At 41.2% G+C, this 20,261-nt stretch overlaps 1 protein-coding gene across 1 annotated transcript in view; it reads left to right on the forward strand.

Moving 5' to 3' along the window:
* Positions 1-5,341: 5,341 nt before the first annotated feature.
* The window catches only part of DDX10 (DEAD-box helicase 10), a 285,778-nt gene continuing 270,858 nt past the window's right edge, over positions 5,342-20,261 (forward strand). The window contains exons 1-6 of the mRNA XM_054438369.2: positions 5,342-5,359; positions 5,842-6,635; positions 14,818-14,878; positions 16,945-17,075; positions 18,436-18,594; positions 19,661-19,781. Of these exons, the coding sequence (XP_054294344.2) occupies positions 6,450-6,635; positions 14,818-14,878; positions 16,945-17,075; positions 18,436-18,594; positions 19,661-19,781 (658 nt within the window). The 5' untranslated portion in view covers positions 5,342-5,359; positions 5,842-6,449. The remainder of the gene's footprint in view (positions 5,360-5,841; positions 6,636-14,817; positions 14,879-16,944; positions 17,076-18,435; positions 18,595-19,660; positions 19,782-20,261) is intronic.

Genomic DNA, 20,261 nt, shown 5'->3' on the forward strand with positions numbered 1-20,261 from the left:
GTGTAGTTATTGGTGCTATGAAATAGTTTATATTTAGAGGATAAAATATAAAACCAAATAGTTAACACTATCATATTGAATAAAATCATTTGATTATTTGAATAAGGCAAGAATTCAAAATGTTGTCCCATTGCTTTAGTTACAACATGTATAGATCCCAGATAGAACAAGTTACAATTGTGTTAGATTTATAGATTCCTAAAATCCTGTATTTCTATATATGAATATAGATTTTGCTAGCAGATGACATAACTGTGGAATCATCTGATCTACATATTTAATAGACTACTTATAAACACAGACTAGAAACCAAAATAATGTGAGGGGAAGGAGATCTTTTGATCTGGGACCATGTAGTTCTGCTCTTGTAACGTCTTAAAAGCATGTCACCACCATCTTGGTTCAGTTACTTCTCCACAAAAGTAAGAGCAGTAAGAGATTAACTGAAGTCTGAATTCAGAGTAAATGCCAAAAAAGTTTCTTAACAGCAGTGTAAAAATTGTAACAGTGAAAAGAAATAACCTGACTGAAGTTTGAAATGCTACAGTTTTGTGGTAAAGGTCGTTATGGCAAACTGAAAATAATCTTTCCTTAAAAAAATAAAGTCCCTTCTTGTTCATTGATATCTAGGAAACTGAAATCTGGTTCTGGTAATAATGATAATATAATTACTACTAAAAATGTGAAGGTCAGAGATATGACAGTACCACAATTTATGTACATAAAGAACACAATTGATTTCGACAGAAGAGTTCCAACAAGTATTACAGAGCACTCCATACTCGTTGTGCATTCTTTAAACTTGATGGTTAAAAAAAAAAAAAAAAAAAAAGGTTAAACTCTTTTTTTAAACTTTTTTTTTTTTTTTTTTTTTTTGAAACAGCGTCTCCCTCTGTCACCCAGGCTGGAGTGCAGTACTGCTATCATAGCTCACTATAACCTTGAACTTCTCAGCCCAAGTGATCCTTCCACCTGAGCCTCCTGAGTAGCTAAGACTACAGGTGTGCATCACTACACTTGGCAAATTTTTTTTTTTTTGAGATGGAGTTTCGCTCCTGTTCCCCAGCCTGGAGTACAATGGCAGAATCTTGGTTCACCGCTACCTCCACCTCCCGAGTTCAAGCTATTCTCCTGCCTCAGCCTCACGAGTAGCTGGGATTACAGGCATGCGCCACTATGCCCAGCTAATTTTGTATTTTTAGTAGAGACAGTGTTTCTCCATGTTGGTCAGGCTGGTCTCGAACTCCTGACCTCAGGTGATCCACCCGCCTCGACCTCCCAAAGTGCTGGGATTACAGGTGTTAGCCACCATGCCTGGCCTAATTTTTTAATTTTTTTGTAGAGATGGGGTCTTGCTATGTTGCTCAGGCAGCTCTTGAACTCCTGACTTGAAGCATTCTTTCTGCCTTAGCCTCCCAAAGTGTTGGGATTACAGGTGTAAGCCACCACCTGACAGTTTTTAAACTATTGAAAATTTTGTATAATCCAAGAATTATACAATTACCTTTTAGCTGTTGGAACATTGTTGAAACATTGAAACTAACATTTACTGAGGTTAATTTGGAAACCCTTGTAAAATACATGACGTAGAAGTCCACCTGAGGCTATCCTGCTACTAATACTCAATTACAGGTAGTAAACAATGTTCTTTCATAAATTGTTGATATTTTAACAGAAAAATTGTCTAGATAATGTGTAAAATGCTAGTCAAAGTTATATTTTGAAAACATCTATATTTAAATGTATTTGCTCAGTACCAATTTGGCATGACTTTTTGTTGTGAACATTTTATATTTTAAATCATTTTTATTAAAAAACATAATACACCTAATGACTTTGGAATGTGATATTGAGTTCTTGTGACTAAAATTTGAATTTTCCACTATTTTATGTTAACAATTTGATTTATATAACAAACAAAATGACTTCTATGAAGAATTTTGTTTTGTTCTCTGAGTATTCCCTGTTCTTATTTCTTGGATATGAGGCCTTATTTTCCTGTTGTTGGGGGGAGGAATATAATTTTTCCTCAAACTTCATAAAATTTTAGTTAGAACAGAGCCCAGTGACAAAAGACAGATTAACAAGAGCAAAACGAACGAGTTTAGTAATGTGTGCAGTGTACATCACATGAGAGTAACTTCAATGGAAAGTAACTCAAAGCAGGGGCTGAGAATTCTGGCTTGTATAGCATCTTCAACAAAGGACAATACACTTGTAGAGAAATGACAGGAAAAAGGAAAACAGTTTTGGGCTTCCAAATGTGGGAAACCGTGGAAGGTAAGTGTATGTGAAGAAACTAATGGAGTAAGATTAGTTTGCAGATTCCTCTGGTGCTGTCTCTGGGCTGCTATGACAACCAGAATTGTTTCCAGTAAAGGGCAATTTATATCCTCTGTTTAAGCAAAAAAGTGGGAGGATAGGAAGAGATCTTCCTGTGTTTGCTGCTTCTTAATTGTCTTTAGCTAAAAAATAATTTTTTATCAAAGAGGCAAATTTTGGGGTTATATATTCTGTTTTTTTTTTCCACTATAGAAAGCTATGTAGAACAAGTGTAGAGTCTACTGAACTATTATTAGGCAAATATCCTCATACCTATCACCTAGGTCAAGAAATAGAACTGTGCTTTTCATTCCCATAATTCTTTGAGCACTTCTTATTTTCTGGCACTTCAAGATATTCCAGCTTTCTTGTACTTCCTTTGTGTCAGCCCTGGAATTAGCTATTTCTTCAAAGAGCTCTGGATCATTTGATTGGAAAAAATGGTTTTACAAACGGAGATCTGGACAATCGTTGTGCTCATCACTACCATTATTATCTTGCTCAACCAGATAATCTTTTAAAAAAGTTTTAAAGCACTGAAAGAATATAATGATCTTTTCAGACTTTTTGAGACGTGCAATTTGAATAATTATGATGATAAACTGTTGAAAACTTACAAATAGAAACTAAGCGATGGATAATATTAGATGGGGTATCAATGTATGATGAACTACAAGTATTACTTTTCTTTTTTTTTTTGTCACCCAGGCTGGAGTGCAATGGTGCGATCTTGGCTCACTGCAACCTCTGCCTCCCAGGTTCAAGTGATCCTCCTGGATCAGCCTCCTGAGTAGTTGGGATTACAGGCACGCGCCAGCACGCCTGGCTAATTTTTGTATTTTTAGTAGAGACAGGGTTTCACCATGTTGGCCAGGCTGGTCTCGAACTCCTGACCTCAGGTGATCCACCTGCCTCCGCCTCCCAAAGTGCTGGGATTACAGGCATGACCCACCATGCCCGGCCAAATATTACATTTTCTCCCTAAATTTTAGTATGACCCTCCCTCCCCTATGGAGTATTGCCTGTATTTGTATTAATAGCAGTAGTTACCAGGCACATTTCCAAATTTTTTTTTTTTTTAGTTCTTTAGGATCTTTGTGAATATTGGTTGGCAGTGGAGAATATAGTCTTAAAATATGTTAAAACATATTTAATGTCCTCAATATCACAATTGGAAGCCTATCTAGGGGTCATTTCCACAGAAAACAAGGTATTGGAGCAACTAAGCATAGAAACCATCATAAAGCTGTCATTTTAAGTGATCAATATATGAACTATTTTCATCACAAATTATTAAATCCTAATGACTTTGGAATGTGATATTGAGTTCTGTTGACTAAAATTTGAATTTTCCACTATTTTATGTTAACAATTTGATTTATGTAACAAACAAAATGACTTCTATGGAGAGTTTTGTTTTGTTCTCTGAGTATTCCCTGTTCTTATTTCTTGGATATGAGGCCTTATTTTCCTAAGAATATTGATAGTAATTTTTTTGAAGGCCTATTTTGCTCTCTGCATTAGTTTACTAATTTTGGCTTAAAACTTTTAAGTTAAAGGATTTCCTAAAATATTTGTTAGTCTTTGGTTATTCTCCCATATTTAAGAATAAGGCTGATTAGAAATGAGTGAATGGAGGGCTTATTAACTGATAAGTTTCACTAAAGAGCAAGGGGGTGGTTAGTGACTTGTCATTTATTTGGCTGCTGCCAAAATGTCTTTTTTCTTTCTCTCTCTTTTTTTTGAGACAGAGTCTGGCTCTGTCGCCCAGCCTGGAGTGCAGTGGCAGTATCAGGGCTTACCGCAGCCTTGACTTCTGTAGGCTCAAGTGAACTTCCTGCCTTGGCCCCCTAGTTTCTTGGTGGTGTGTGCCACCAAGCTCGGCTAATTTTTTTGAATTTTGGTACAGACAAGGTCTCACTATGTTGCCCAAGCTGGTCTTGAACTTCCAGGCTCAAGCAGTCCTCCCACCTTGGCCTCGGAAAGTGCTGGGATTATAGCTGCGAGCCACCGTGCCTGGCCCCTAGATGTTATTATACTGAGGTCTTTCTCTTGGACATTCAGTTTTCCTAGAGTTGAACCTTCCAGTTTCTTGCCTGGGGTGCATACATGCCTGACTCCTACAGTTTTAGGAAAAAAGTGAGTTATAGCTGAGGGCCTTATTGTTCTGTAGGTATGCATATGTGGTATACATATGTAATAAAATACGCATCACATAAAATTTACCATTTTAGCCATTTGTAAGTATACAATTCAGTTGCATTAAATACATTCTCATTGTTGTGGAACCAATCTGCAGAACTCTTTTCATCTTGCCAAACTGGAACTCTGCACTGATTAAACAGTAGCCCCCTGGTTGGCCCCTCCCTGAGTCCCTGGCAACCACAATTCTACTTTCTCTATCATTTGACAACTCTAAATACCTCATATAAATAGAACCATATATAGTATTTGTCCTTTTGTGACTGGCTTATTTCACTTAGCTTAATATTCTTAAAGTTTATCCACGTTGTGGCATGTGTCAGAAATTCCTTCTTTATGAAGGCTGAATAATATTCCATTTTAGGTACATATTATGTTTTGTTTACTCATTCATCAGTTGATAGACACCTGGGTTGCTTCCATATTTTAGCTACAGTGCTGTGGTGAACATGGTATGCGAATATCTGAGACCCTGCTTTCGATTATTTTGGCTATACATACCCAGAAGTGAAATTGCTGGCTCACGTGGAGTTCTATTTTTAATTTTTTGAGGATGTATATATACTTTTATATAATCACTCCTTATTGAGCTTTACTGTCTACCACATCTAGTGTCCCTGAGTGTGGAAATTCTCTGGTTCACCTCCTGTCCTCACTCCCTTCCAATAAGCCATGTCCTGTTTGGAGGATGAGAGTAGTGATCTGGATATATGGGGTTGGAAAGGAAATTTGAGGGCCCAAAATTCTGCCTGTGAACTTTGAACTCAATTTTCCAATTTCCTTTGCCACAACTGAGGTCTCCCACCCACATCCGGTGTTTTCCTGGAGGCTGTAGGTAAATGTGTCAAAAAATTCAATTCATTGAAAGCCAGTCCACTTAAATGTCCAACTTGCAATAACTTTTCTATTACCTCCTTTTTTTTTTTTTTTTTTTTTGACGGAGTTTCACTCTTTCGCCCAGGCTGTGGTGAAGTGGGGTGATCTCGGCTCACTGTAACCTCCGCGCCCGAGGTTCAAGCGATTCTCCTGCCTCAACCTCCCGAGTAGCTAGGATTATAGGTGCGCACCACCACGCCTGGCTAATTTTTGTATTTTTAGCAGAGACAGGGTTTCACCATATTGGCCAGGCTGGTCTCGACCTCCTGACCTCAACTGATCCACCCACCTCGACCTCCCAAATTGCTGGAATTACAGGCGTGAGCCACCGTGCCCGGCCTCCATTACCTACTTCCTTACGTTTAGTTATCATTTTGTCTCCATAAAAGCATTTTAAGGCAAATTCAATTTGATTCCATTCCAGTTTCCTTGCTGTTGCAGCTAGAGTCTGAGGGGCCCAGAAGAAAAGGAAAACCCAGAGGGGCATATGAAGAATACAGAATATTCATTTTTATTCCTGAGGAAGTACAACCACCACGGATGGAAATCAGAAGTCATTAACTAGCTGTTTACTTCTGGGCAAATCTTTTGGCTCGTTGGCCCGAAAAGTGCAAAACGAGGGTCACAGTTGTCATTCACAGATTGTATGTGTTTACACACATACTCACGAACGCTTAGCAAAGTTGAACCTGGAGCGAACGTGTTAATAGCCCTTAAAGGGTCAGTGTATGACGTCACCATAGTAACGACAACAGTGCGCATGCGTTTTTTTAAGGAGCCGGCGTGATCCCGGCGCCGCTCAGCTCGCCCCCTTCCTTGGAGTGCTTCGCCCCCGTTTTCCCAGACTGCTCCTCCCAGCAGGAGCCACTTCACCAATCAAAGCCCTCCTTTTCCTTAACGTCATTGGCGCGCGCCCCGGTTTCAAAAGCTCGGGGGCGGGCTTCTGGGTTCGCGCATGCGCCTCTGTGCGTTTGTCCCATGCTGGTTCCGTGAGTCTGGCCTTAGGTGTCTCGTGTCTGGGGTTGATCCGAGCTGTCGCCGCCACCGCAATGGGCAAAACTGCCGACTCTCCGGGTTCGGGAGCCCGACCCGACCCGGTGCGGAGCTTCAATCGCTGGAAGAAAAAACACAGCCATAGGCAGAACAAAAAGAAGCAGTTGAGGAAGCAACTGAAGAAACCCGAATGGCAGGTCGAGCGCGAGAGTATCAGCCGCCTCATGCAGAACTATGAAAAGGTGAGGCCGGCGCTGGGGAGGGGGCTCGGGCCGGCCAGCAGCGGGGCAGCGTCTCACTGCGGCGAGGAGTTGCAGAGTGGAGGCGGCGGATCTGTCACCGGGACCCGGCCGGGAATGAGAGGTCACGCCAGGTGCCACAGCTCAAACCTCTGCACCGTTCTGGCCACTCTTCTGCTTGCCACACTGTTCCTAAAAAAATGATAGAAATGCGGCCGTACCTAAGGGTAGGGAGACTAATGCTGTCATAGCTACAGTCATATTCATATTAATAATACTGATGACAATAATGGTAATAATGACACCTACATTTTTAAGCACTCACCATGTGCTTACAGTAATTGTTTGACTTGATCTGAGGTATGGATATTAATAATCCTGTTTAACAGATGAGATAATTGAGGTTCTAAGAGGAATGAAACTTGTCCGAATCTTTCACGCTTAGTAGGTGGTGTGGAATTGGAAGCTAGATCCATGCCCTTCTAATCCCAAAGCCTTTGCTTTTAACCATGAAGCCAGGCTGCATGTCTCAACATCATCTATGCTCCTTCTTGTGCCCACCTCATTTTCTCCACAGGCTTCATGTCCCCATCCAAGAATTGGCCTAGAAAAGCTGGACCGCTGGTCTGTTTCTGTCACCTATCATCCCCACATTGTAGTTGGTGTTCCCAGATGAGTATACCTGTAAGGATCACTTTGACCTCCTGACTTCTCCCCCCAACCTCCAGACTCCACAGGTCTGTGGATTCCTCTTTTCCCTTTCCCTAAATCCCATGTTTGTTGGTCTTCACCCACATCATTCAGCTTCTCAGCCCCATTCTAGTGCAGTACCATCAGGGATTTAACAGATGGATGGAAAATTCTTGGAACTAAGGTTGCCATTGTAACAAATTACCACAAACTTGGTGGCTTAAAACAACAAAGATCTTGAGGTCAGGAGTTCGAGACCAGCCTGACCAACATGGTGAAACCCCGCCTCTACTAAAAATACAAAAAAATTAGCTGGGCGTAGTGGCTGGTGCTTGTAATCCCAGCTACTCAGGAGGCTGAGGCTAGAGAATCGCTTGAACCCGGGAGGCAGAGGTTACAGTGAGCCGAAATCGCGCCATTACACTCCAGACTGTGTGATATGAGTGAGACTCTGTCTCAAACAAACAAACAAACAAAAAAACAAGCCCAGCAACGACAGAGATTTACCCTGTCACAGTTCTGGAGGCCACACGTCTGAAATCAGTTTCACTGGGCCAAAATCAAGGTGTCAGCAGGGACTTGCTCCCTCCAGAGGTTCTAGGGGAGAATCTGTTTCTTGCCTCTTGTAGCTTCTGGTGGCTGCTGGCATTCCTTGGCCTGTGGCTGCATAACTCCAGTCTCTGCCTTCTCCTGTGTCAGTCTATCTCTGTTCCTCTGTTATAAGGACGCTTAACGATTGCGTTTAGGGCCTACACAGATAATCCAGGATAATCACCCCATCCCAAGATCTTTAATTTAATCACATCTGAAAAGTCACTTTTGCCATGTAAGGTAACATTCATCCCTTCCAGAAGTTAATACACAGACATAAGTTGGGATCATTTTTAGCACCACATCCTAGCTCCACCGTAGAGCAGACCGTAGAGCTAGAAACCTAGGAGCAGTCTTAGGTACTTCTCTCTTATCTACTCTTATATCCAGTCAGTCACACTGGTGATCTGTTCTGCTTACATTTTTAAATGCTTCTTCACCCCTACTGCATTGTCTTCAGCCCCCATCATCTCTTGCCTGGATTACTATAGTAAATATTGCTTTCAACAGGGATCAGTTTTTTTTTTTTTTTTTTTTACTGAAACTGAAAGTTTCAGCAAACTTTCTCTGTAAATGATAGTGAATGTTTTCAGCTTTGTAGTCCTAAGGGTGGAACTACTCAGTTGTTCCCTTGTAATACAAAAGCTGCCATAGAAATACTTAAATGAATGGGTGTTGTTTTTCGGTAAAACTTTAATTAGTGAAACAGGTGGCTGATGGGGTTTGTCCCCTAGGCCTTAAACCTTTTTAATTTATCCTCTATACTTCTGCTAGAATGATTCTTTCCAAGATGAAGATCTAATCATTTTACTGCCGATTAGAGCCCTTCCTTTACTTTTAGAAAAATTGTCAAATACAGCGTGTCAACATGTTCTAGTCTGCTGCAGAGTAAGTTATTTGTGGTCAGGCTGACCTGGTTTAAATTTCACTCTTTTCAGGTATTGGCTAGCCAGGTTTCTTCACCCCTCTAAGTCTCAGTTTCTTCTTTCAAAAAACAGAAGTTATTAGCCACCCAGAGTGTTGTAAGGCCCAAATGAGATAATGTGTTTACACCAAGTGGTACATGATAGGCATATATGAAGGAACAGCTTGCAGTTTTGTGAATTGTGCATGCTTCTTGTGCTTCTCATCCTGGTACTTGATGTTTCCACTGTGTGCAGTGAGCATACCCATCTGCCCACTCTAAGGAAAGGTACTCTTCCTTCAAGATTTAGTGCAAACTTCTCTTCATCACCTCCCCTGGCCGAGTTAGGGCTACTGTGCATCTGTAGCATTTTGTAGATACCTTTATGACAACATTTATCAACTGTCTGCGATGATTGGCTTCTTTAACTTTTAAAAAAAACCTCTCCTACTAGACCATGAACCATTCAAGGTCAGCAACCAGTGATACACTCATCTTTGCACTCCCCAGTCTGGTAGCACAGTGCTTGTCCTTGAGTAGGTGCTCAGTCAGTGTTTGGATGTTGTTTGCTATAAGACTAGACGTTTCCCAGGTGGCTTTGCTCTGGTTGGCAGCATTGGATTATTCTTTTTTTTGTTTCTTGTTTCAGTAGTAATTGTGAACATTTATCAGACTTTTATGCATGCTGGCTTTCCGTATACTCACCACAAATAACCCTGTGAAATTGTTCCCATTATACAGGTGAGACAACTTTAAGGCACAGCAAGGTTAAATAATTTGTGTAAGGTTAAACAGCTAGGAAGTAAAAAAGGAGCTCTAAGCCAGGTAGTCTGATACCAGTGCACCAAACCAGTATGCTTTACTGCGTTGCATTTATTTAAATCCCATTTGTTTCACTGTTGAAGGAGCAGCTTTTTCCCCTGCTAAGCATTGCTCTGTTTTACTTCTTTAATTTTAGAAATATTTTCTTAAGATTTGGTCGAGAAATAAATGCAGTGTGAAATCAGTTGTCAAGGTTAGCAATACTAGGATATAATTATTTGAATAGCAGGCTTATCATTCTCTAGGTAAACAAGGTGCAGGCCCTCACTATGTGGCTCCTCAGGTGGTAGCATTGTACATAAAACTTACTACATAGCCATGGTACACAGGTGGTGCTCAGTAGCTTCACTGGTGAACTACTGAACAATTTGATTCCGAAACCTTTTAAAACAATTTGACAGGCGCTTGTCTAGGCGGGTGTGCGTATACATGGAAAAAAAATACATGCCCAAGTCCCTAGGGAACCTGGGCATGTAGGGGTTGATACAGTTTGACACATGTTATATTAGTATGTATAAAATGTTATAATAGTAAGTTTGTAACATGTACCTCAGTGCTGTGGAGTTAGAGGATGGTGTAATTAGGGGAAGTTGAGTTATCCTATACTGAGCTCCTTCTGGTCAGATGCATTACAAAAAACATGCTTCCTCTAGGTATGCTTCCCTTCCTCCTGGTGGTTGCAGCCTCAGGTCTGGCTTGGGGAGCTGATGTGGGCTGGATTTCATCCCCTGCATCTCAGTCTTAGCAGATCTCATTGTGGTGCATACAAACTGTCCAGTGGTTTGCAGTTGCCAAGAGTGGAGCTAAGCTTTTTTTTTTTTAAGATGGAGTCTCACTGTGTCACCCAGGCTAGAGTACAGTGACACCATCATGGCTCACTGTAGCCTTGACCTCCTGGGCTCAAGTGACCCACCCAACTCAGCCTCCTGAGTAGCTAGGACCACAGGTGCATGCCACCAGGCCTGGCTAATTTTTTTGGTAATTTTTGTAGAGATGGAGTCTTACTGTATTTCCCAGGCTGGTCTTGAACTCCTGTGCTCAAGCGAACTGCCCACCTGTAATTCCAAAGTGCCGGGATTACAGGTGTGAGCCACTGTGCCTGGTGGAGCTAGTTCTTGAATGATGAGTTCATCAGATAGAAAAGATTGGCAAGGATGTTCTAGGTGGAGGGAACATGGGGAAATACAGAGAGGTGAAAATGCATGGCATTCTTTGAGGGAGGAAATGCTCCTTGGAGTGTTGCATGCATTCCTGAGTTGGCTTCAGATGGGTTCGAGAAGAAGGTTGGACTGTGATGACATTGGAGGCTGCAGCAGGCAGTATATTGGCTTCTTAAAGTGTCCACATCCTAATACCTGGAACCTGTGAATATGTTAGATGGTAAGGGGTAATTAAGGTTGCTAATCAGCTGACCTTAAAGTAGGACGATTATCCTGGATTAGGTGGGCCCAATGTAATCACAGGTGTCCTTAGATGTGGAAGAGGGAGGCGGAAAAGTCAGTGTCAGAGTGATGTGATGTGAGAAAGACTTGGAGTCTGTTGCTGACTTTAAAGACAGAAGAGGGTCACCACCTAGGAATGTGGGCAGCCTCTAGAAGCTGGAAAAGGCGGGGAAATGGACTCTGCCCTAGAGTCATCAGAAAATAACGCAGCTCTGCTGCCACCTAGATTTTAGCCAAGTGAAACCCATTGTGGACTTTTGACCTCCAGAGCTCTAAGGTAATATATTTGTGTTGGTTTAAGCCACTGTTTGTGGTAATTTATTACAGTAACAGTAGGAAATTTATACAAAGGCCACGCTCAAAGACTTTGTCTGGAAGCCATGGGAAGTATGTGGTGGGACTCTGTATAGAGAGAATATATCCGAGCTGTAAAGGTTGGAGGGTAAGAGATCAGGTAGGATACTGGAGACTGTTGGTAGAGTCTAGGTCTTGGGTCCTTTGAGAGGCAGATGACAAAATGAGATTGGGTGAACTGGAGCCTTAGGAGTTACAGGCACAGGAGGGGGAATGTCCGTGAAGGCTGAAGGAGAGGGAACAGGAGTAGAGAAGGAAAGGAGAGAAGGATGGAAGGAGGAGCAGGTAGGAAGAGTCTCAGACTGCAGCACAGTTCCAAGAAAGCTTCAGCCAGGCTGATGGGGAGTCACTGATCCAAAATTGTTCATCAGAGGAATCCCCGGGCCTGCAGTAGTACTACTGAGCCCCGCCATTGACTAGGAGCAGCCCGGGGGAAGCATGGCTTTTTCATGGTGGGTCTACAGGAGGCACAGCTGGCATTGTCAGTCAACTATGCTTCTCACAGCAGGAGAGTGGTGTATTTCTAAGGGGTGGTGTATGTTGGAGGGGCTGCTGGAAAACTAGGGATTGAGGCTCACTGAGAAATGTCGAGCTAGCTGTGTTAGTTCAGCAGCTGTTTTCACTATTGCTGAATGACTCTTTGCACCTGGGATTCATTTAGACTGTAATTAGCTGTACTGTGTAGAGACTGCATTCAAATCCTGAATTTTTTTTTTTTTTAATCAAAATTTGGTCTGGTGTAGTTGAGGCAGTTTGCTGTTCTTCTCTTGATGGCAATAGATGGAGCATTCTAGGACGTTTCAATGCTTTTTTCATCAGGCATTATTCACTTTAGCGAGAAATAGGCGTTACCAGAGAGTTGCGAGAAGTATAAGAGGATGGTCAAGTGTCACCCTTTTCTCCTTCTCCACTGTTCAACTTTTCCAACAGCCCTGGGAAGCCTTTAATAAGGACCATCCCTGAAATATCTCTCCCCTGAATTCAGAAAAATAGTGAGACAGATTTGTAGACTGAGTATGAGTATTATGGAGATGGAAGTGATTTTTCCCCCCTAAGAAAGGGATAAAGGGAAGGGGAAAGAGTTATTTTTTTGAGGTGGAGTCTCGCTTTGTGGCCCAGGCTGGAGTGCAGTGGCTCTATCTCTGCTCACTGCAACCTCTGCCTCCTGGGTTCAAACGATTCTCCTGCCTCAGCCTCCCAAGTAGCTGGGATTATAGGCACACGCCACTGCGTCTGGCTAATTTTTGTAATTTTAGTAGAGACAGGGTTTCGCCATGTTGGCCAGGCTGGTCTTGAACTCCTGACCCCGGGTGATCCGCCTGCCTTGGCCTCCCAAAGTGTTGGGATTACAGGCGTGAGCCATTGTGTCCGGCTGGGTTATTTTCTTTGTAGGAACCGTAGCCATCTCCTGCTGTGGCTGCTATGTAATCCTTGGAATATAACAGAATATCTAGAGCAGGGTCAGCAAACTCTTTTTCTGTAAAGGGCTGGATAGTCTGTGTTAGGCCTTATGGTCCATACAGTCTCTGCAACAACTACATAGACAATAAATGAATTATTGTAGCTGTGCTCGAATAAAACTTTACTTACTAAAATAGGCAGCAAATTGGATTTGGCCTGTAGGCTGTAGTTTGCTGGGCCCTATTTCAGAACATCAACAGAATCAAAATTTTCTTTTCTTCGTCTTCTTTTAAAGAATATGGCACCTGTAATCCCAGCACTTTGGGAAGCCGAGGCGGGCGGATCATGAGGTCAGGAGATCAAGACCATCCTGGCTAACATGATGAAACCCTGTGGCTACTAAAAATACAGAAAAAATTAGCCAGGCATGGTGGCGGGTGCCCGTAGTTCCAGCTACTTGGGAGGCTGAGGCAGGAGAATGGCGTGAACCTGGGAGGCGGAGCTTTCAGTGAGCCAAGTTTGCACCATTGTACTCCAGCCTGGGCGACACAGCGAGACTCCGTCTTGAAAAAAAAAAAGAAAAAGAATATGGTATATAGGTTTCTGTTGTAATGCTTGATTGAAGAGTGTTGGAGCAGTTTCATTCTTCTAAACTTTCCTTCCAGGAGGTTAACTGACTTTAGGAAGATAGATGTGCTGTGCAATGTTTTGTTTGAGGAGCTTGCTTTGCCTGTACTATGTCTCTTGCTGGGGATTGAAGAGTGTGTTGGCAGCCTGCCTCCTTCTGTAGGCATTCCATTCCCTTTGAAAACAGCTTTTTAGCTGATAATACCACGAATGCAAGAGTGGACCACACCTAATTATTTTAATGCCTTGTTTGGAAGATTATCTTCTAATTGAGGTTCCTTGCTGGGACAGTATGTTATTTGAATAAACCATTCTTCTAATGCTGGTACACTGATTCTGCCTCCTTTCCAGTGATATCTGAAATGATTTGTAGGGATTAAGACAATGTTTTAATATTTGTATTTTCAGCATTTGAGGGCACAGAGTAAACACTGCCTGGGCTATGTTCAGAATCATAGGAAAGATGTGTAGATTGTAAAATGAAATACAACTGTCATCCTTTTACTGCCTAGAGTGTAATTTAAATAAATGAACCATACAAATGCAGCTTTTTCCTTTTGCGAATCATGTATAATTTGGCAGCATATTTCCAGAATTGAGCAGTAGTTCCTGCCTTCAGCATCTGTAATAAAATAATTCTCCTGAGCAGCTGAAATGAAATTCAGAAAATTGGGTTTGTGCTAATAAAGAACATCAGTAATGAATACTTGAATAATGTAAAGTTAGCAAAATGTTACTTATTGTGGCTTCAAAGCATGACAGACATTTCCCCTGACTATGTTGAAATAATACTGCTCCTTCAGTAACCCCAAAATGAATAGTTATCAGGTTGGATTTCATAGGCCACTGATTTATGGTTAAAACTTTGAAAGGATTGTGCTAACAAGAAATATTTCTCCAGCTAATTTCACTCTTTTTTCCAAATTGTGTGTATAGAACTATTTTCATTGTGATCTGTCGTTTGTAGTAATTTTGTCCTTGTTTCTTAAATTGATATCCCTTAAAGGATGATAGGAAGTAAATTTTCTTCCTAAAATTGATGTGGTTGGTGATGCTTTACTGTGTTCAACATTTTGGAGGTCAGGTAGTAATATGTGTGGTGTGTGTGCGTGTGTGTGTATTGGGTGACTTTTTTTTCCTTACCAATTGAAATGCTTACAAATGTATATTCGATTCAGGGACAGCCTCTTCAGGGCATATTTCCTTGCAGAAGGAATGATGGCTCTTAATTAGAAGCGATGATTGAATTCAACCCTGAATTACCAAGGATGAGCCGGGCAATACAATGTAGAGAAAAAATGGCTGTGTCGTGAAACAAACGAATTACCCTGATTCCTTTTTCTTTTTTTTCCAGATAAATGTAAATGAAATCACAAGATTTTCAGATTTTCCCTTGTCCAAAAAAACATTGAAAGGTAAGTATATGGTGATCTTGGGATGTGTTATTGGATTTCTTGGCATTTTTGATAAATGGGAGAAGATTTATAGAGTTTAGCCTGAAAAATCTTATTTTGGCAAATTTTGATATCATGAAAACCAATGAAAATAAGCAATATTCAAGTTTTAACAGTACGTTATTCTCATTCTTTCTGGACTAATTAAAAGAAAAACAAGATTCCAGCAACCTCTGAATAAAATGAAATCTAATTTTGTTAGTTAAAGTAAGCAAGGAAACAAACCAAGATGCGACACCCTTTGTATCTGTTTGCTAGGGCTGAGATGGCAAAATATCAAACTGGGTGGCTTAAACAACAGAGACTGATTTTCTCACAGTTGTGGAAGTTGGAAGTCTGGGATCAAGATGTTGGCGGCGTTGGTTTCCTCTTAAGGCAAAATAAGGGAAGGATTTGTTCCAGGCCTCCTTGGCTTGCAGATGGATGCCCTCTTGCTGCCTTTTTATTTTTGGATACATAAAAATTATATATATTTGGCCAGGCATGGTGGCTCATGCCTGTAATCCCAGTACTTTGGGAGGCCAAGGTGGGTGGATCACAGGGTCAGAAGTTTGAGACCAGCCTGGCCAACGTGGTGAAACCCCGTCTCTACTAAAAATACAAAAATTAGCTGGGTGTGGTGGCGGGCGCCTGTAATCCCAGCTACAGGCTGAGGTAGGGGAATCGCTTGAACCCGGGAGGCGGGTTCATGCCACTCTACTCCAGCCTGGGCGACAGAGTGAGACACCGTCTCAAAAAAAAAAAAATTGTATATGTTTGCAGTGTATGACATGATGCTTTGAAATATGTATATGCTGTGGAATGGCTAAATCAAACTAATTATATATGTGCTAATATTACCTCATCCTTTTGTGGTTAGAACTCTTAAAATCTACTTAGTAATTTTTCTTTTTTCAGTATATTTTAATTAACTATAGCCACCATGATATATAATAGATCTCTCTCTTTTTTTTTTTTTTTAAGATAGGATCTTGCCCTATCGCCCAGGGTGCAGTGCAGTTGTGTGATCTTAGCTCACTGCATCCTCAGCCTTCTGGGTTCAAGTGATCCTCCCACCTCAGCCTCCTGAGTAGTTGGAACTGCAGGTGCATGCCACCGTGCCTGGCTAACTTTTAAAAATTTTTTGTAGAGATAGAGTTTTGCCATGTTGCCCAGGCTAGTCTTGAACTCCTGAGCTTTAAGGAATCTGCCTGCCTTGGCCTCCCAAAGTGCTGGGATTATAGGCGTGAGCCACCACGCCTGGCCTACAATAGATCTCTTGAAGTTCTTCCTCCTAACTGAAATTTTGTATCTTTGATGAACATCTTCCCACTCTCCTTACTTCCCCCAGCTTCTCGTAACTACCATTCTACCCTCTGCTCCTATGAATTTGGCTTTTTTAGATTCTACATATAAGTGAGATTATGTGGCATCTTTATTGCTGTGCCTGGTTTATTTCAGTTAACATAAGGTCCTCCAGGTTCATCCATGTTGTTGTAAATGACAGGATTTCCTTTTTAAAGGCTGAGTCATATTCCGTGTGTGTGTGTGTGTGTGTGTGTGTGTGTGTGTGTGTGTGTATGTATATAACATGTATCGTATTTTCTTTACTCATTCATGGGCACTTAGGTTGATTTCATATCTTGGCTTCTGTGAATAATGCTGCAATGAATATGGGAGCACAAATACTTTTCAAAGTACTGGTTTTATGAATATATCCTTTGGATTATACCCAGGAGTGGAGTAGGTGGATCACAGAATAACTTGTCTCCTCTTCACATGGTTTTCCCTCTGTGCATGTGGATCCTTGGTGTCTCTTTGTTCAAGTTTCTTCTCATAAAGACACCGTTTGTGTTGGATCAGAGCCCACCCCTATGGGGCTCTAACTTAATCACCTCTTTAAAGGCCCTGTCTCCAAATATAGTCATGTTCTGAGGTACGAGGCATTAGGGCTTCAACATAGGAATTTGGGGGAGACAACTCACTTAGCCTATAACACCATCCTATAGGGATCTTCTAAAGTGTAATCCTTCCCTCCATGTTGCCAGGTTTGCAAGAAGCTCAGTACCGTTTGGTGACTGAGATACAGAAGCAGACCATTGGATTGGCTTTGCAAGGTAAAGATGTACTTGGAGCGGCCAAAACTGGATCTGGCAAGACTTTGGCTTTTCTTGTTCCAGTAAGTACGTTGTCATTGGGTCAGACTGTCTGTTATACAATTTTATAACATTCTGTGCCCAGATGCAAATTATATGAAGAGATGTTTCCATGTTAGATTTCATGGTAGATTGGCTAGAATGCAAGCTTCATCAAACAGGAGCCACATGTGTCGGACTGTTCTCACCATTTTCCCCAGGTTCTTGCACAGTGCCTTGCATGCGGCAGGCACTCAATAACTTATTGAATGAGTGAACTATTGTGCCTTGACAAGTCATTACATTCTTGATGGAAGTGGAGTGCTCCAGTATGGCGGTTAAAGTGGTTCTGTGCTGTAGTAGGACTGGTGGGAGACAGTTTCTGCTCTCCCCCTTGTGAGCCTGCCATTGGCATTTATACTTGCCACCTTGTTTAGGATAAAGCTGAAATATGCTCAGTTTAAGGAGCTTTAGGCATTTGTTGAGAATTTTCTGGGACATTGCTATCGGTCTTTTATGGCAGCAAAACAGTAGAGCTTCTTAGGCTTTCACTTCCATCTCTGTTATGTTGGTCTTCTAATTTTTCATTCCTATAAAATAACCCAGAAAAATCGCATTTTAGTTTTTGTTCCAAATATTGCAAAAACCACTTTTCTCTTAAATCCTAGTGTGTTTTTGCCCCCTTTAAAAAAATGTCTCTCTATAGCTAGCTAATTCAGTTACTATATAGCTACAGCAGCTACATGGGTGAAGGTTTATTTACTTATTTTTATTTTTTTTTGAGACGAAGTTATGCTGTGTTGCCCAGGCTGGAGTGCAGTGGTACAATCTTGGCTCACTGCAACCTCTGCCTCCCAGGTTCAAGCGATTCTTTCTGCCTCAGCCTTCCAAGTAGCTGGGATTACAGATGTGGGCTACCACGCCAAGCTGATTTTTGTATTTTTGGTAAATATGGGATTTCATCATATTGGCCAGGCTGGTCTTGAACTCCTGATCTCAAGTGATGCACCCGCCTCCTCCTCCAAAGTTCTGGGATAACAGGCGTGAGCCACTGCACCCAGCCAAAAGTTTTAGTGTGGTTATTTAGAAAATGATAAATGTTATTCCTAAGTGTGTTGTAAAGGTCTTTGGGTTGTACATACCTTTCACTGATAGCCAGTTTCCTGATGGCATGGCTCTGGCAGCAGCTGAACTACTGTGAGGTTTCTTTTCCCTTTTCTCTGAGTTTGGGGTGGATGGTTCTGATGGAAGATAAACAAAATCATTTACTTTGGACTGGATAAAACTTGAGTGGTATGCCTTCTACTTGGAAGGTCCCTTTGATTTGGAGGGGCAAGGTTGAGATGCAGGTCAAAAAGCTGACTTCTGATGACTTACTGAACATGAATTTGCTGTCTTTTTGAGGTGCTGGAAGCCTTATATCGCCTGCAGTGGACTTCAACAGATGGGCTGGGGATTCTCATAATATCACCTACGAGAGAACTGGCTTATCAGACCTTTGAGGTTCTCCGAAAAGTAGGAAAGAATCATGACTTCTCAGCTGGTCTCATCATTGGTGGAAAGGTTTGTCCTTTTGTCTGTGTCCTTCCTTTCCTCCTGTAACCTATACTGGAGTACTGTGGCTGATGACGGAGGCAGCAGAGACTTCATCTAAACAGACTGACCTAGACCAGGGCCTCATGGGGTAGTAGCACCTTGGTGTGGTCGCTGCTATCTACGATCTGGTTGCCAATTTTGCAGGCCCAGAAAGTCCATTTTTTTTTTCTCAGGGAATCTGAATTGACTAGCCTCTCTAAGACATATTTACTCTAATCCTGTAAAGTTATTTGTTGATATTCATTGGGAAAGATATTTCCGTATATGAACTAGTATCTTTTAATAAGGTATCTATCTAAGAGGCTGAATAATTCAGAGCATTGCTACATCAGCAGCAGAAGAAAGGAAGGTAGATTGTTTAGAGAAATGTTTATAGTAGGTCAAGATAAGACCTGCTGCTCACTTTTGTTCTATCTTATAGCACATCTAGAATGCCTGTATCTGCTAGAATCTCTTGGCTGTGAGGATAAATACTTCCATTTTTATGCAAACATGCACAAAAGAAGAAAATAGCATCACAAACCCTTATGTACCTGTTGCCTAACTTGAACAATTAACAACATTCTGTTTTTTCCCCCCGCCTCCAGGACTGTGAGAAGTGGTTCTTGTATCAAGGAGAGAACCTCGGCTTTTTTCAGTTCACAAAGTACAGTCCTTGAGCGGCGTCAGAGTCTGTTCAATGTCGCTGGGTCCTGAATTAAAGAATGAGAGTGATTCCAGTTTATGTCAGTTCTGATCCAAATAGGAAATCCTGACTTGGAGTATTCATTTGATCGTTTTTTTTCTTAGCCTCAAAATCCTGGGTATGAATAAGAATTTAGAACTCTGAGCTCCTTATGTCTTCCCGTAAAGACTTTTATTTAGCCCAGAAATGTGGATATGCTGCAGAAATACAAGGGAAAAGTTATGTTTATTTCCAAGAGTATCTAAAATGTTGTGATGAAATGCCACATGCAGATGGCTTTTATAGCTTTGGTACGCAGGCTGCTGAGAGTGATGTGTCTGTGTAATCAAAATAAATAACTGTTTTCAGGATCTGAAACACGAAGCTGAGAGGATCAACAACATAAATATACTCGTGTGCACACCAGGTCGGCTTCTTCAACACATGGATGAAACAGTATCTTTTCATGCTACTGACCTCCAAATGTTAGGTGAGTCAAATGAATTTCTAATTAAAAAAAAAAAAAAAGCTCAGACTTAGGAGAGAACTCTTATACATTTTTATGATAGAAATTTTAGATAAACGTTATGATTCAAAACAAACTTAAACATTACTGAAGCATTTTGGCATTTGGGCTCTAAACCCAGAAAGTAAAAGTAGACTTAAAAAAATCAGAAGAATATATGTACTCTTATATGTGAAATTAGGCACATTAGTATTAGACCATGCCAAAGTTTTTAACACCTGCTTCTAATAACTTGAAAGGTCAAATTGGCATTTTTTTAAATGAACTTTTTCTTTTTTGCTTGGGAATACTACCTAATGTGTATTTTTAAATCAACTTTATCTTTGAATGTTTTTGGTTTATAGGAAAGTTGCAGTGGAGAGTTCCTGCATTATCCTTCAGCTGGTTTCCCCTAATTTTTTTTTTTTGATACAGTTTTGCTCTGTTGCTAGGCTGGAGTACGGT

Source organism: Pongo pygmaeus, chromosome 9 (genome assembly GCF_028885625.2).
Source record: "Pongo pygmaeus isolate AG05252 chromosome 9, NHGRI_mPonPyg2-v2.0_pri, whole genome shotgun sequence".
Taxonomy (NCBI): Eukaryota; Metazoa; Chordata; class Mammalia; order Primates; family Hominidae; genus Pongo; species Pongo pygmaeus.